Source organism: Triticum urartu, chromosome 1A (genome assembly GCF_056163025.1).
Source record: "Triticum urartu cultivar PI428250 chromosome 1A, HENAU_Tu73, whole genome shotgun sequence".
NCBI classification, from domain to species: domain Eukaryota; kingdom Viridiplantae; phylum Streptophyta; class Magnoliopsida; order Poales; family Poaceae; genus Triticum; species Triticum urartu.
Genome location: NC_141873.1, coordinates 56,574,140 through 56,592,693, shown reverse-complemented (window position 1 = coordinate 56,592,693; position 18,554 = coordinate 56,574,140). Strand labels below are relative to the sequence as shown.

Here is an 18,554-nt window from a genome sequence, read left to right as displayed (position 1 = left end):
ACAGACATCACACCCAAACCTAAACATCTAAGACCTGAGGTCCCAACCAGGACGTCTGCCAGGTATGGGGCACCTACCAGTCCGGCGCACTCCTCAACCAGGATGCCTGCCGGGTATGAGGCCGCCGCAGCCACCTGCCACAAAATCCATCTTCAGTGCTGTACTGCTGCACCACCTTGCCCGGCCTCTCTGCCATCGACGCCACCACAACGCCTGATAAAGTCACCCTCCTGCGCGAGTCCCTCGCCACACATCGGACGCCGAGTCTTCACTGCGCCACACTGCCAAGAAACGCCACCATTAATGTGAATGATGAATCACCGCTCCACCAATTATTCCGTCCAGTGGCCTCTCGAGCCAGTGAACATCTCCAAGAATGACGCCACAAGAGGGAAACGACACAATAATGCTGCCGTCATCCGATCTACTAATCTAGGGTTTCCCCCGGAGGTAGTAGATAGTGGCCTGGAACTTCTCATCAGTGATGCCTTCAACAAGGGAACGACACCGAATAGTGCCGCCATCATCAGCGTCGGCAGCAGCCGCGAGCAGGTCTTCACCCAGATATGTTCCAATGGCCTCCATCAAGCGTCTTGTGCATGGATCGTCCACCACCGCGGCCGTCGCGTTGCCCGTCGCGAGTCCACAACCGCCCACACATCCTCCGCCGTCTGGGGCCGCCACCCCGGGATCCAGCCCTCGCTGGCCGCCGGAACGAAGCCATCGAGCCCCATCGAGGGCGGCCAACGGGGGCAGAGAAGTTAGATCCGGCCAAGCCCGGCCAGGATCTGGCCTCTCCCCGCGCTGAAGCCACTCCCGCGTCCCTGCATCTCGCCCGCGCCCGAGGCGACGCAGGCAGCGCATGCGCGCGCAACGCCGCGGAGAGGGGAAGCGCCCCGCCGCCACCTTCCCTTGGGCGCGCGCGGACTTCGCCGGCGGCCCCTCCAGCGACGGCGAAGCGAAGGAGGGGGCGAGGGGGACCTGGCGGCGGCGGCGGTAGGGTTCCCCCGTGTCCTCTGGTGACGCATGCATGCACCTCACAATCCTTGTACATGAAGGTTCGAGTCTCGTGGTTTTTGATTCCATTATACTCTCTTCGTTCCTAAATATAGATCTTTCTAGAGATTTTAACAAGTGACTAAATACGAAGCAAAATGAGTGAATCTACATTCTAAAATATGTCTATATACATCCGTATGTGGTAGTCCATTTGAAATCTCTAAAAAGACTTATATTTAGGAACGGAAGGAGTACATTAAGTGTTGTAAGAGAACTGAGGTGTCAATCTGTTAGCACTGTGATGTTGTAAACTTATAATAGGGAACGTATCTGGTGCACCAAGGCAATTGGTGATACCGGTGCACCGGACCACGTTGCGCATTTAAAACTGTTCAAAAAAAATCTAGAAAAAAATTAGTGTGTCGATACAACATCAATGTATCTTTTCACAAAATTTCAAATCAAAAATCAAAACAATGGTCAAGATACAAAAATGACAAATTTAAGGCCAATGTGCTAATGTTCCAAAACTGAAGCCCAACTTATGTTATGTACTATTCAGTGTCAAATTTGTTATTTTTGTAACTTGAGCAATGTTCCGAATATTGATCTAAATTTTTGTGACAATATACATTTATGTTGTTTCAATGCACTAATTTTTTTTAGATTTTTTCAAATATTTTTAAATGTGCAAAGAATGACCGGTGCACCGATAACACAAATTGCTTTGATGCACTAGGTACATCCCCACTTGTAATAGCCATGTAGACTATGTGAAGGTTTGAAGATTTTTCAAAGCTGGTCACATGTTTGCTGCATGCTGGGAGCCTGGGACTAGTGGTGTTGGCGCCGTAATAAACTGGGTTGCGCGTGTCTTCGCACGCTGGAAACTGGACCAAGTGCGTGGCCACCCAGTCCATCAAAAGTGGCAAACGCTAATAATGTGAGCATATAGTAGTACGACCCATATGGAATTTTTGATAGTAAAACTTTACATTTAGGACAACGCTAACGCTCACACATGTGGTGGGAGTAAAACCCACCCACACGCCTTATAATATATAGATCGTGTCACGTCACCGCATGTATGCATATGATTTTTTTTTGGATTTCCAGTTTTTAAAATATTTTATCTCTTAAATAAAAAATTCAATTGAAGATCCGTTTTCATCATTAAATGCCTCGTGACGAGATCTTCGAAACTAGATCTCATATCAATATATTTCAATGAATTTTTTTAGGGTTAAAAGTTGCCATGTCTATTACACATGAATTGCCATGGTGTTTACACTGAAGTTGCCATTATATATTTCAGCTATTTTCTTCTGCATTTAAAAGTAAATTTCGACATTTATAAAACAGAGAATTAAGAAATTAGACTTACCATGAACCATAAACTAAAATTGTCATGATACATGCACTTAAAATTGCCATGATTTATACAAAAAATAATTTTCATGGTCAAAGTACAGCAGTTGCCATCATCAAAATACCAAAATTGACATGCTCTACAAACTAAAATTGCCGCATGGCAACTTTAGTTTAAACACTATGACAACTACAGTGTAAACATCATGGCAACTTTTGGACAAAAAAATTCGTCGAAACATATCAACATGGGGTCTGGTTTTGAAGATCTCGTCGAGACGGATTTAATGGTGAAAATAGATTTTTAATTTGATTTTTTAATTAAGAGATAAAACATTTTTAAGCTAAAATCCAAAAATATTCCTGCTGATGTTATTTGTTCACATGTGACAAAACGAGTGATAAAGAAGACGTGTGGGCGATGTGCAACATGTCACACGTGTGAGCGCTAGATTTTTTTGTACTTTTATTAAGTAGACCGTGGCAAAGGCATTCCTCTTGGTCTATTTTGATATATTTTTTAATTTCAGCAAGATCAATTCCTTTAAATACCCATGTCTAGTTACAAGAGGAAACAAATCATATAGTTTTTCAACAAAGTGTGAGCACTAGAGAAAATGAAATGCACAAGTTCAAAACTAAAACAGGAGAACATACGTATGTATTTGAAATAATGAATCTAATACAATTTCGGAAGTCAGCAACATAATAAAAGTAGTCGATCTTTTTTTCAACGCCATCCACTGATTTGTCCACCCTTGCCGCCTCACTGAGTTGTCGTTCACCTGCCGCGTGCCGTCGATCTTTTTTTCAACGCCATCCACTGATTTGCCCACCCTTGCCGCCTCACTGAGTTGTCGTTCACCATGCACGATCGCAATTTTAGCCCGTCGCTCTACAGACGCAAGCGCTCATATATACGTACATACACTTATCCTTATGAATGCACACACACACCTTATTTTCTATAAGCACTTTGAGAGACTGAGCCGGCATATTATATTATCTTGAGATTTACGAAATCATTATAGACGCCTTTTCGTCGACGGGAACGTTTTCTCCCACTAAAAGTGCGTCGTCGAAAATTTTGAAATAAATTTAGAAATAATGCATACACCAGCACTTGAACCCTGGTGGGTTGGGGATACCATTGTCCCTCTGACCATTCAATCACAGGTTGATTTGCGCGGCCATCGCTAGGTTTGGTTGTATACGTGATGGCCGCACTCAATTTTAGCGTTCTGGAGTTGTGGCCTACACGCATTACTAACCAGGCCCGTCAGCAAACAACCAACCAGGCCCAGCAGGAGGTACGATTCTTCTTTCAAAGATCACTCCCAAACCTCCTCAGGTTACGACAAGTGGCACATTGCATGCGCGCTACTTGTCACAACCTGGGCGTTTTTCCTTTTTTTCGTGCATCCATTTATTCAAAACATTTTATCTCTTAAACTATGCGTTTAAATCTCAAACCGTTTTCATCATTGGATTCCTCGCGTCGAGATTTTCAAAACTAGATCTCATTTCGATAGGTTTTGACGATTTAAAAAAACGGTCAAAAAAGTCGGACGAAAAAACTGAATCGGGAGCATGTTTTTTTCCTTTCCGAAGAGGCACGGCCGTGCCTCTCGCGAAAGCACACCGGTGCCTCTTGCGGAAGGAAAACCATGCCTTTTGCGGAATAAAAAAACAGATAACACGTTTTTTATCTTTTCCGGAAGGCACGGCCATGCCTCTCGCAAAAGCACAACAGTACATCTCGCCGAAGAAAAAAATAGAAATGCATTTTTTTTGTTTCTGAGAGGCATAGTTGATATGTCTCCAACGTATCTATAATTTTTTATTATTTCATGCTATTATATTATCTGTTTTGGATGTTTAATGAGCTTTAATATATCTTTTTATATTATTTTTGGGACTAACCTACTAACCAAAGGCCCAGTGCAAAATTATTGTTTTTTTGCCTATTTCAGTGTTTAGCACAAAAGGAATATCAAACGGAATGAAACCTTCGGGGGATTTATTTTTGGAACAAACGTGATCCAGGAGACTTGGAGTGGACGTCAAGAAAGAAGCGAGGAGGCCACGAGGCAGAAGAAGGGCGCGCCCAGGGGGTAGGCGGGCCCCCACCCTCGTGGGCCCCTCGCAGCTCCACCGACCTACTTCTTCCTTCTATATATACACATATACCCTGAAAACATTGGGAGCACCACGAAACCCTATTTCCACCGCCGCAACCTTCTATACCCGTGAGATCCCATCTTGGGGCCTTTTCCGGCGCTCTGCCGGAGGGCGAATCGATCACAGAGGGCTTCTACATCAACACCGTAGCCTCTCCGATGATGTGTGAGTAGTTTACCACAGACTTTCAGGTCCATAGTTATTAGCTAGATGACTTCTCTCTCTTTGGATCTCAATACAAAGTTCTCCTCGATTCTCTTAGTGATCTATTCGATGTAATTCTTTTTGCGGTGTGTTTGTCGAGATCCGATGAATTATGGGTTTATGATCAAAATTATCTATGAACAATATTTGATTTTTTTCTAAATTCTTTTATGCATGATTTAATATTTTTGCAAGTCTCTTCGAATTATCAGTTTGGTTTGGCCTACTAGATTGATCTTTCTTGCAATGGGAGAAGTGCTTAGCTTTGGGTTCAATCTTGCGGTGTCCTTTTCCAGTGACAGCAAGGGCAGCAAGGCACGTATTGTATTGTTGCCATTGAGGATAAAAAGATAGGGTTTATATCATATTGCTTGAGTTTATCCCTCTACATCATGTCATCTTGCCTAATGCGTTACTCTGTTCTTATGAACTTAATACTCTAGATGCATGCTGGATAGCGGTCGATGTGTGAAGTAATAGTAGTAGATGCAGAATCATTCCGGTCTACTTGTCGCGGACGTAATGCCTATATACATGATTATGCCTAGATATTCTCATAACTATGCGTTTTTTCTATCAATTGCTCGACAGTAATTTGTTCACCCACCGTATAATTTGCTATCTTGAGAGAAGTCACTAGTGAAACCTATGGCCCCCGGGTCTATCTTCCATCATATTATTTTCCTATCTACTTGCTATTTCTGCCGCCTTTTATTTTGCAAATCTTTATTTTCCAATCTATACAACAAAAATAACCAAAAATATTTATCTTATTATCTCTATCAGATCTCACTTTCGCAAGTGATCGTGAAGGGATTGACAACCCCTTTATCGCGTTGGTTGCGAGGTTCTTGTTTGTTTGTGCAGGTACGAGGGACTTGCGCGTAATCTCTTACTGGATTGATACCTTGGTTCTCAAAAAACGGAGGAAAATACTTACGCTACTTTGCTGCATCACCCTTTCCTCTTTAAGAGAAAACCAACGCATGCTCAAGAGGTAGCAACAGTCGTGCCTTTCACGGAAGCAAAACCGTGTCTCTCCCGAAAGAAAAAAACAGAAAACGTGTTTTTTTCATTTCCAAGAGGCACGACCATGAAAGTGCCTCTCGCGGAAAGAAAAAACGTGTTTTTCGCGCAAATTTTTTTGTTTCAAAAGCTAAGGAAGGCCGTTGGAAAACAAAAAGATAAAAAACCAAAGAAATCGTTTAAAAAGCCGAAAACACATGCAGAAAAAATAAAAAATAATAAAATCCGGAAGGAGAGCCCAAAACACGACATGTGGCCCAGAGCGCCCACCCCCAAGTGATTGTTGGGAGGCTCCCGAAGGAGCGCTCGCTAACTAGTTGCTCTCGCTTTTGACTTAAAATATGTACGCATATTTGCAACGAGCAGCACAACGCCCGCCAAAGCTCGCCAGATAGCTGGCTTCTCCATTGCCTACCATCCTAATATAGATCTATAAGAGCATTTCTAGGCGCGCCCTCAACAAGCCCCCCAAGGCCCTCTTTTATTGCCGGCGCCGAAAAATCGGTCTAGTCGCGCCTCTAGAAGCCTAATTTTCGTCGGTTTAGGGCCGAATTTGCCGGCAGACCCAAGCCGAACCCTGCGCGCTGAGGGCACCTGGGGAAACAGTTTTGGCGCAAAAATCTAGCGGGCCCACCGAGTCAGCGACCCGCACGCGTTCGTCGTCCTCATCGCCTCGGTTTCCCGTGGGGAATCAACGCCAAGGTTGGCGAAGGCTAGCCGGCGACAGCCTTCCATTGATTCCTAACGGGTGGCGCAGTGATGGCGCGACAACGCGCGCCCCGCCCTTCCGTCATGCGTTATAAAAGCCGCCCCTCCCTCGCCGGTGGACGCACTCTTCTTCACCCGCAGTCCCCCTCTCGCCGCAGACGCCCCCATCTCGTCTCCTCCTCTCCCCGTCTGCAGCCACCGCGTCTACAACAGCCGATGGGAGAGCGATCCCCGACGATGGAGCGGCAGCCAACGGCTTCGGCCGCCACCACCTGCATGAGTGGGAGGCCTATCTCCTGCACGAGGCGAACTACCTGGCACCACCGGACATGCGCGTTCCCGGGCGGTGGAGGCTGAGCGCCGGAGGTGTCCCCTGATACGTCCATTTTGCATCATGTTTTCCTACTGTTACTTATGATGTTTTTATGCATAATAATGCTTTTTGGAGTAATTCTAATGCCTTTTCTCTCATAATATGCAAGGTACACACAAAGAGTGAGAATTCCGACAGCTAGAAATATGGACCTGAAAAAGCTACGTCAGGCCACCTATCCTGCACAACTCCAAACAAGCTGAAACTTCACGGAGATTTTTGATGAAATATTTTAGGAATATTGGAGCCAATAAGTATCAGAGGGGACCCACCAGGTGGGCACACACTACTAGGTAAAACCTTATACACAGAATTTTACCAGCAATGTTGTTTAAAACAGACGCTACTAATAGCCCAGTAGCAGTAGCGCGCTAGTTGGAAAGAGCGCTACTACTATAATTGCCAGGTCGTTGCCTCCAGGATCGGTATAGTAGTAGCGCCCTTCTCAAGGCCGCTTTACTGCTAAAGTACTTAGTAGCAGCGCATTTCTCCAACACTCGCTACTGCTAAGTATCATCCCCTCTTGCAACTAATTAAGTTTAGTCCCATACTGCTAAGCGAACAGGGTGTTTACCACCTTAAATATGTTACTTATCAAACTATCACGAGTACTTGGTCTTCATTGAACTATATGTGTAGGATTTGTGGCTGCAATATGAATCTTCACCTATGCCTATACAGGTAACGTGAGGATTCATGTTGACTATTTAGATTCTACATAAAAAGATCAATGATGACCAATGTATATTTTTGATGTTTTTTACATGATTAGCCTTATCAGTAGCATTTTTTCAGGAAAAAGCGCTGCTGATATTTGGCTTAGCAGTAGCGCGCTCCCTGTTCCTGCGCTACTACTACAACAAAAGAAAACATGCGGGTCGCCCCCCGCATGCGCTCATCTCTCAATCGACCCCTCCACCTGACGCCGGCAGCTGCGGTTAGGGTTTCTTCTCCGCCACCACACACCACCGCCACCGCCGCCGCAGATAATGCTCCTCCCGCTCTCGCCCCTCCGCTGCTCCTCCACCCTCTCGCCGCCCACTCTGTCGCCGCCCGCGAGCTCTGGCCGGGCGCCTTTGGCCGACTGCCCTTGATCCCCTCGCTGGCCGCTGTCGTCGCCCCCTCTCGTTGGAAAGTCACCGGCCTTCCCCTAGTCAGCACCCCCGACCGAGGTCACCATGCCATCCCCCTCCTAGTCAGCACCCCCCGAGGGCTGCCCTAGCTAGATGCAGCAAGGGCTTACGAATTGCAATAAGTTATTTTTAGCAAAATGTAGGTGCCAATTTAGTTGAAATGCTTTGGTAGGTGGTACCGTGATCTGCTAGATATTGGTTTTGATACAAGCATTTGGATTGCAAGTGCTAAGTTAATCCCAATTAAATTTGCCACTTGTTTTTTTAATTAGTTATCTTAGGCAATAGGGGCCAAATTAGATGAAATGTCTTGGTAGGTGGTACCCTGACTTGGTAAATATTTGTGAAAAGTTTTTTCGGCAATAGGTGCCACTGAAATGCTTTGGTAGGTGATACCTTGTCATCTTATATGTTACTAGATGTTAGGATTATAATTGTCCGTCAAATTACTTCTCGCGGAAGAATCTCTTCTCTAGAGATATTGGTGATATATAAACAAGATTTGGCATCTGCAACCCCTCCCTCCTCCATCCACAACCCCTCCTCCCTGCTACATCTTGATTTAGTAGGCTAGTTCATATGCAACATTTTGATTTAGTTGATATGATTTACTTCATTTAGTAGGCTAATTGATTTAGTTGATTTAGAACATTTTGATTTAGTTGATTTACTAGGCTAGTTGATTTAGAACATTTTGATTTAGTTGATTTAGTAGGCCAGTTGATATGCAACATTTAGAGAGAGAGAGAGAGATGATAGTTGATAGTTTTTAGTTTAGAATAGTCGATGCTAGTTTGCTATCTTGGTTTGCATGTTGAGCTTGATGATCATCCCATGCTAAATTATTGTTTTCTTTGCTCATATTGCTTTAGGAAAATGGCGCGATGTAACATCCCAAAATTCTAAATTTTGGAATGTTATAATAAATAGATAGATAGATTGTTTGTTTGGTTTTTGTGTGATTGATTGAGTGAAATTCGAAACTTTTTGAAAGTTAAATGAGAGGGAATAAAAGGACTTTCCCAAACTTTCACCTTTTTGCAGTTTGATCCCCGTGAATTCAAATTCTTTTTCACCACAAAACCCTGGAGAGAAGATGACATGACTTCTTCCATTTATTTAAATGATAAGGGGTGTTGAAAATATTTGAATTTCATTTGAGAATATTTCCAATTCTGAAACTTTATGCAACTCAATGATTTTCACGAGCGAAGATAAAATGACTTCTTCAAAACATATGAAATATGAGTTGGGAGTTTCAAAGAATTAAATTCAAAGTTCTTTTGAATTTATTTTCAATTTGGAGTTATTTGAGCTTTATTCAAATTATTTTTCTCCAAAAATAAAATACATGGAAAATAGGGTAACATGATTCCCTAAATCGGAAAATTGGAGATAAATAAGTTTGAAATCATTTTGGTATTTTTAAAATGATTTTTATTGGATTTTAGTAGGGCAGTAGCACTCTTTGAATTATTTGAGTTTGTGTGGATTTTATTTGACGTTAGGAAAATATTCACGTTGTAGGAAATCTTTTTCTGAAAACTTTGATATATAATACGCTATATAAAAGTATTACTATTTTAGTCTTTATAATTTTTTTTCTTAAAAAAAATCCGCGACCGACTCCTTCTAGTGTCCGCTTCCAACCCGCCTCGCCGCCTCGGACCCTCCTCCAAGTCAGGCCTCCCCTGCCCCTTTATATAGCGCCCCCCTGTCCCGGCCTTTTTCCCTCGTCGTCGCCTCCCAGCGCCGCCTGTCGCCCCATCGTTCGCCGCCTGGTACGCCCGATCCGCCGGCCTGTTTATTTTTTTCTTTTTTTCTTTTTTTTTCTTTTTCTCGCCAGGGACCTATTCGTGTTTTTTATACATTAGTCCCTGATCTTGCAACGCTCATAACTTTTTGCTCGTTAGTCGGAATTCGATGAAACCAACACCCACTTCTTCGTTATGATCTCCTCTTTCCAGTAATCTAACTTAAACGTATTTTTGAAAGTTTTAAAATTTGAATTCAAATAGTTTTGTGTTTGAACTTCGTTTGATCATAACTTGTGTTTCGTAGCTCCGTTTGAGTTGATTCTTTTTGCAAATCGAAGCTCTTGACCTAAACTTTCTGATAAGGCCAAATTCATATAATTTTGGTACTGTTAGAAATGTTTTTATATTGCAAGATTTATTTGCTTGGTTTGATGTTTCCGAATCGTCTTCCTTGTTCTTTCTGATCTTTTGAGTGATTGCTTATGTGTGGTTACTATTGCTTGCTTACGATAGATTGACCGGAGTGTGACGAGTAGAACTATCAAGATTTTTGAGTGCGAATCATCTTCATCAACATTGCAGGCAAGTTCACACTTTGATCATACCCCTTTATTACCTAGTTTTTATGCATTAGTTTCGACCCTCAAACAATTGCATGGTTAGGATCTGAATTAAATTTTGGGTATTGGGAAGTAGTTGATGAGGTAGGAACCTATTGACCGGTTACTATCAAAACCTTGTGAGTTACTTCTACGTTATGTTTATATTGCCATGCTATGCTCGTAGACGTGGATTGGGTTTGAGTGTATTCCATGACAGATGTGGGATTATTAACTAATGGTTCAACTTAAGGTGGCAACTTAAATACACATCTGGGTGGATTGAGGCACCCGGGGTATCCAGTGGTTGCCTTTTTGGAAATCCCGGGGTACCGTGTGATTCTCCTATGGACCGCCACCCAGGCTCAAAGGGATCATAAGATTATTCATGCTAGAAACTTCCGTGTGCAGCTACAAGCTATTATGGGCTCTAACATAGTTGAGTAAGTTACGTGAAGCTATTGAAGAGGTAGATCAGCAGGTAGAGGGTTATAGGTTTGGTATGGTCTGCCCGGAGTAGAGAGTTAATGTTTCTGAAAGACTGTGTCTCGGTCATTCGTTTCTGAAACACCATGTAGTACGAGAAATTCAATGGATGCGATCGAGTCTTGTGGGGAAAAGTGCGCAAACCTCTGCAAAGTGTATAAACTAATCATGGTCAGCCGTGTCCCCGGTTATGGACAATCTTGAGTATCTGGTTCTTGAATTATCATGTTGATCTCAACACTTTATTTAATTAATTTGATTGGGTTAATGATTATTATTTTGGGATTGAGTTGGAGGAACCTTCTCAATATTTATCAACCAACTTTGTAGTTAAATAAATTATATTCCTTTGTTGTAGGGAAAAATTGGCTTTTTGCAAAAACCTTATAACCATAGAGCTTTCCACCAGCCAAATATGCATGTAGTGATAGTTATCATTCATCATTATCCTATGGTGTGAATTTGCCAGTACATTCAATGTACTGACCCTTTGTGGCTGCAACGTCTCATGTTGCAGGGCTTATTACGACGAGTAAGTGATACGTTAGGGTTATGATTTCTACACTCAACTTTGCTGTTGGTGTTGATGGGAATCCACAACCTTGTTACTTCCGCTATTTGGATTGAGGTAATCATATTTTGCGTTACTTTATACATGTGATTTACCTCTGTTATAAATCCTCGAGTACTGTGTGAGTCAGCATACCGATCCAGGGATGACATTTAAGCACAGAGACTTGACCGTCTGAGGTCGGGTCGCTACAAGATGGTATTAGAGCACATGTTGACTGTAGGACGTGACCCCTAGAAACTGGCAAGCCCATAGGAAGGATTTTCTCTAAAAACTTTCTTTTTCAAAAATATCTTTTACCTCTCTTCTCTTCTGAGCTTATTGAAATATTCCCTTTTAGTGAGACTATACCACTTTCCCCTTTTGACCACTCGAAGATTCGACTGATGAGACCACTCCAAGAAGTACAATATATCAGACAAGTAAGATCATTTCGGAATGAAGAGGATTTTACCGTGCATTATAACAATGGAAACTACAATGGTTGAAGACTCCGAAGACTAGGAGAATTTGAAGGCCCTGTAGAATCTTCCAGATTTGTATGACCTAGGAAGGCACCCCTTATGGAACTTGGCAGACTAAGGAAGCTGTCAATACTCGATATCAAGGTGTATCAGAGAAAGACCGGAACATGGAGCATGAGAACTCAAAGTTTTGTCAAGAAAACCCTAAGGCGGGAGATATCAACTATGGAAGATAGCTCATGGCAATGACAAGGGCAGAAACACGGTTATCCATGATGTCATCGCCCGCTGATGCTATTGTCACCGTGCTGAGTTAAGGATGCATTTCTTCAGAATGGATTGGATGGAAGAAGGCTGATGGAGCACCTATCAGTAAGATGAATTTTTAACCTTAGCTGGTGTATCGCCAAAATCTGGAGTAATACATCAAGAAGTTTAAGATGGACTTGTAGGAAGTCATATTTGACAAGGAGGCAATTCATGAAGAACTCAGGAACCAAAAGCTGAAAGTAGCCAAGCTGGAGAAGCTACAACCTCGAGATACCGGAGATTTGTCAGGAACTGAAGGACAGTAGGACCATGGTTCATGCCAAGGATGTCGAAACCCAGAAGTTTGGAACGCAACCCCAGAATATTGAATGACGTCACGAGAGACTTCGCGTCGACAGAGATGATCTGGCAAAAGAACTTGAGAAGGACAAGCACGATCGGAAGTAGCCATCAGAGACATGAACAAGATGTGAAGAGTTTGCCGACTTTGAAGATTCATTGACCTTTAGAAGACCAAGCCCCTGTTATATACATACGTTAGATGTGTTGGGTTCTACGGTAGGGTGCGTCGACTGCAAATTAAAATTTTCCTACACGCAGAACAACCAAGAACATGCTACGGGAGATGGATCACAGTTTGTTACCACTAGACGCGCAGTGCTGTGCAGCGGAAGAAGAGTTGGGACAGCGCGTCTGCGTGGATCGTCTCCTCCTCGTCCGATCTCCCTCGAGCAGCTGGTCGTCGGTTCCCATGTATAGGTTCGCCGGAGCGGCACAAGTGCACCGCCTCTAACGGTATCCGCGCGTGCAGGAGGAACATCGTGCGGCGGACTGCTAGGTCCGATCACACAACCGGCGGCGAGCAGAGGTGTCTATTCGCAACACATGCAAACCCTAGTGACAGCACCGAAGCGATCAGCCTCATGAGTGTGCGGCACCTCCACTTTATATAGGCGTCCATCGCAGGCTCAACACTTGGGCCTCGCACGGACCCTAAAGCCCATAAGTATACTCGGCCACAATCCGGATACAACTCGGATCACATCCGACCAGTGTCCCCGGATCGGACCTCGTAGGTTCCTTACCTTAAGCGCGCAACCCTTTAGGTTCAAGCCGGCTTGGTCGCAGTTCGGATCACCTCCAAACCGCACAGTTGGTAGCGGCCTCTAGCAAGGCATGCCCAACACCAAGCAGACTATGAAGCTGGTTAGGCGAACCTGCACATCACACATCCATTCCTTTTACCACACGATATGTGTTGTCGAGCTCAAGGCGAGTCTGTCATCCTTGTGTTAGCCCGACCACTTTCTCGTTCCAGTGATGCCGACCACTATCCGGATTATCTCATAATCCTTGTCGCATGGCCATGCTTATCCTGGTCGGATCACATGAGGGGCCCAGAGTATATCTCTCCTGGTCGGAGGGGCAAATCCCATCTTGCTCGACCAGGTCTCGCAGCATGGGTCTGGACAAGCCTGAAACCCACCTTTGTAACTACCCAGTCACGGAGTAGCGTTTGGTCGGCCCAAAGCAAGTCTATCACCATCCCGAGTACATGCGCCAGCTCAGGTCATAGGACATAGAATGTATGTTGTACTAGAGACTCAGAGATGACATATCGCTGCGTCTCATAGTTGGGTCTGTCCGACTCGGACCTTATCTCAACTCGGATCCGACTATGTCGAATCCGACCAGACCTTTCCAAGCCCATATTATCCAGTTAGCATACAATGCTTCATGGCTAGTGAGACCAAGCCATCAACCATGTCATATGCTAGTCTAGTTGGCTGCGCATCCACACAACCCTTTTGACTGGGGACCTTTTAGGATAGTCATCATACAGTGCATAGTCCCACAAACAAGTCACGTAATTGCTGATACACATCATTGATAATGTCCAAGGACTCTTTATTCATAAACACATAGGAAATATCATCATACATGATTGCCTCTAGGGCATATCTCCAACAGTCTCCCACTTGCACTATAGTCAATCAAATAGACATCGAATGCCCATAGCTATAACGTTCCCCTCGTGCTTGGGTTGTGGAAGCGGCTTAGTTAACGGATCTGCAACATTCGCATCCGTGTGAATCTTGCATAACTCTACATCACCATTCTTTACGATCTTTCGTATCAGGTGATATTTCCGATCTATGTGTCTGACCTTGTGGTGATTCCTTGGCTCCTTGGCTTGTGCGATGGCACCAGAATTATCACAATAAAGGTCCAACGGTTTTACCGAGGCTGGGAAAAATACCAAGATCATCCAAAAAGTTCCGGATCCAAACACCTTCTTTCGCAGCTTCACAAGCCGCAATGTATTCGGCTTCTGTGGTAGAATCGGCCACCGTATCTTGCTTGGAACTCATCCAGCTCACTGCTCCTCCGTTCATGACGTACACTAATCCGGACTGTGATCGACAATAATCTCTGTCGGTTTGGAAAGTAGCGTCGGCGTAACCCCTTACGACGAGCTCTTCCTCACCTCCATAAACAAGGAACATCTCTTTAGTCCTTTTCAGGTACTTTAGAATAGTCTTTACCGCTGCCCAGTGACTCTCACCTGGGTTGGCCTGGTATCTGCTTGTTAGGCTTATTGCAAAAGCAACATCTGGCCTTGTACATATCATGGCATACATGATGGATCCAAGTGCCGAGGCATATGGAATCCTACTCATCCTACTTTGCTCATCAGATGTCGAAGGACTCTGAGTCTCGCTTAGCCTTATACCATGTGAGAGTGGCAAGAACCCTTTCTTCGCCTCACTCATGTTGAACCGCTTCAACACTTTATCTATGTACGTGCTCTGGCTTAAGCCGAGCAGCCTCCTCGATCTATCTCTATAGATCTTAATTCCTAAAATGTACATTGCCTCACCAAGGTCCTTCATCGAAAACTTGTCATTCAATGACTCCTTGACCGAGTTCAGCATCGAAACATCATTTCCGATCAGTAGTATGTCATCCACATACAAGATCAAAAACACTATCGAGCTCCCACTTAACTTCTTGTATAAACAAGAGTCCTCTTCGCTTTTGATGAAACCAAAACCAGTGACGACCTCATCAAAACGAATGTTCCAACTCCAAGATGCTTGCCTCAACCCATAAATGGATCTCTTGAGCTTGCATACCTTACTAGTGCTAGTCAGATCGACAAAACCCTCGGGCTGTATCATATACACGTCCTCAGTTAAATTTCCGTGAAGGAAAGCCGTCCTGACATCCATCTGCCATATCTCGTAATCAAAATATGCAGCTATAGCTAGTACGATCCTCAACGACTTTAGCATCGCTACCGGCGAGTAAGTCTCGTCGTAGTCAATTCCTTGAACTTGTCCATAACCCTTAGCGACAAGCCAAGCTTTGTGGATCTGAACATTTCCATCCACATCGGTTTTCTTCTTAAAGACCCATTTGCAACCAATGGCCGTTACGCTAGGCGGCGGATCAACCAAGTCACAGACTTGATTCTCATCCATGGACTTTAACTCGGATCTCATGGCCTCCAGCCATGCCTTGGAATCTGGGCTCACCATCGCTTCCGCATACGTGGTTGGCTCATCGCTTTCTAGCAACAATACATCGCGCACTCTGCGCAATCTTTCCGACCTCCGTGGTTCCAGTGACGCTTCCACTACGGGTTCCCTGACTGACTCCGGTATGATCTCATCACGAGCCGAGCCATCCCCGAGTGGTCCTCGAATTTCTTCGAGTCAGACCGTCCTCCCACTTGCCTCCCGACTGAGAAACTCTTTCTCAAGGAAAACCCCGTTCCGAGCAACTAACACTTTGTTCTCTTCACGGTTGTAGAAGTTATATCCCAAGGTTTCCCTCGGATATCCCACGAATATGCATTTATCTGACTTAGGTGTAAGCTTGTCTGACATAAGTCGCTTCACAAATGCTTCACAGCCCCAAATCTTTAGAAAAGACAAACTGGGACTCTTCCCGGTCCACATCTCATGTGGTGTCTTCTCTACGGATTTTGATGGTACCCTGTTAAGTGTGAAAGCTGCAGTTTCTAGATCGTATCCCCAGAATGACAAGGGTAAATCCGATTTGCTCATCATAGATCGTACCATGTCCAACAAGGTCCTATTCCTCCTTTCTGACATGCTGTTTCTCTGTGGCGTACCCGGAGGTGTGAGCTGAGGTACTATACCTTGGCTTTTCAGATGATCATCAAACTCCTGGCTCATGTACTCACCTCCACGATCAGATCATAGAAGCTTTATAGTCTTGCCGAGCTGATTCTCAACCTCGTTCTGAAACTCTTTAAACTTTTCTAAAGTTTCCGACTTGTGCCTCATCAAATAGATATATCCATATCTACTCAAGTCGTCGGTAAAAGTCACGAAGTACTGATAGCCACCTCTGGCAGTTGTGCTCATTGGACCACACACATCACTATGTATAAGCTCCAACAGCTCGGACGCCCTCTCGCAACTCTTTGCGAAAGGAGACTTAGTCATCTTGCCAAGCAAGCATGATTCACATGTCTCGAACGACGTGAAGTCGGACGAAGTTAGGAGTCCATCATCATGGAGCTTCTTCATGCGTTTCAGACTAATGTGCCCAAGTCGGCAATGCCAGAAGTAAGTCGGATTTATCTCATTAGGCTTATGCCTCTTGACATTCACGTTATAGACCGGTTCCTATTCTAGATTCAATATAAATATCCCATCAACAATGGGTGCAGAGCCGTGGAACATACCATTCAAATAAAACGAACAACCATTCTCCTTTAAATTGAATTCATAACCCTGACTCATCAAACATGAGGCAGAAATAATGTTCCGACTAAGTGCAGGAATATAATAACAATTATTCAATTCCAAAATAAATCTAGAAGGAAGCTGGAGCCGCATCGTGCCGACCTCCAACCCAGCAACTCTTGCTTTGTTGCCGACCCTGATGTCAATCTCCCCTTGTGCCACACGCCTAGTTCTTACCAGCCCCTGCATCGAGTTGCAAATATGAACAACTGATCCGGTATCAAATACCCAAGAGCTACTAGGTATGTCAGCAAGGTAAATGTTTATAACATATGCAACAAGTGTACCTTTGCCTGAAGTAGCATTCCCGGCCTTCTTGCCATGCTCTGCAAGCCACTTGCTACAGTTCCTCTTCCAGTGACCAGTTTCCTTGCAATGATAGCAAATGTTCTTCAAGTCCAGTCCAGACTTCGACGCAGCGGCAGAGGTTACCATCTCCGTGCCCTTTGCCTTAGCCTTCTTCTTAGACCAACTCTTCTTGAACTTAGCCGATTTCTGCACCATCAACACTTGATGCGTGCCTTTCTTATTATCTTGCTCTGCCACCTTAAGCATCCCATGCAATTCAGTGAGCTTCTTATCCATGCCATGCATATGGTAGTTCGAGATGAATGTCCCATAGCTGGGCGGAAGAGAACCCAGAACTACATTAGTAGCCAGCTCATCCAAGAGCGGGAAGCACAACCGATCCAAAGCTTGCACATATCCGATCATCTTGATCACATGCGGGCTAAGTGGATCACCTTCCTTTAGCTTGCAATCCATCAAGGATCGCCAGACGTTAAACCTTTCAGTCCTAGCCTGTGTCTGAAACATGCTCTTGAGACTCTCGATCATATCGTAAGCCTCAACATTTTTGAAATGTTGTTGCAAATCGGGCTCCATACAAGCCAGCATCAGACAACTGATCTCCGTTGATTCATCAACGAGTTTTTGGTAGGCATTCTTAGCAGTGGCACTAGCATTATCGGCAGGTTCCTCTAGAAGTGGATCCTCTAGAACATGTTCCTTTTTATCATGCTTGAGAACAATTCTCAGATTTCTATACCAGGTGGTAAAGTTTGTTCCATTCAGTTTATCCTTTTCCAGAATTGATTTTAATGCAAAGTTGGGTTGAGCAGGTGGTGCCATTGATCTACAACAGAAAATATGCAATCACTAAGCAATGTGTTTATGTAGAGTAATTCTAGCCTTAAACAGATAATACTCCCACTGAAGTTGGCATCCCTCCGTAAACTCTCAGTGATTCAAGATCCGACTAGCACATGTGACTAGTGAGCTTTAGCATCACTACTAGACAACATGTCTATTTGGTAAGAAACTCCTTGCTAATCGTATCTCTATACGACTCTTGTCGGTCGGGAAGGTATCTCATACCCCGGCCCCAACCTTCTTTGCCAGAAGGCCCAAAACCGTTTTGATAGCCCTGTCAAGTTAACCTGATGCAGTGCATGTCCGTGTCCGACACGAACCCTTCAGTTCAAGGACACCCAACAGCACCTCAATTTTATGAGCCCACTACTAGACGTACTTGACGTGCGAAGGTGCAACATCGGGGATGGCAATTCGCTTGATATTAACGAGGGATCTTTCTACCATTCTAACATGCATAGAAAACAAGAAGCACATCAATC

General features: G+C 44.3%; 1 protein-coding gene across 1 annotated transcript; it reads right to left on the bottom strand.

Moving 5' to 3' along the window:
- Positions 1-432: 432 nt before the first annotated feature.
- LOC147989980 (uncharacterized) lies at positions 433-18,051 on the bottom strand. The gene is made up of 2 exons (XM_087536764.1): positions 17,208-18,051; positions 433-1,016 (listed from the first exon to the last, which is right to left on the bottom strand). The coding sequence occupies exons 1-2, from the start codon at positions 18,049-18,051 to the stop codon at positions 433-435; spliced, it is 1,428 nt and encodes a 475-aa protein (XP_087392890.1).
- Positions 18,052-18,554: the final 503 nt, after the last annotated feature.

Coding starts and splice junctions, on each gene's coding strand:
- LOC147989980 (XM_087536764.1), bottom strand. CDS start 18,051: ATGGCACCACCTGCTCAACCCAACTTTGCATTAAAATCAATTCTGGAA. Junction 1,017..17,207: donor GAATGCTACTTCAGGCAAAG/GTACACTTGTTG, acceptor ATGCGTCACCAG/AGGACACGGGGGAACCCTAC.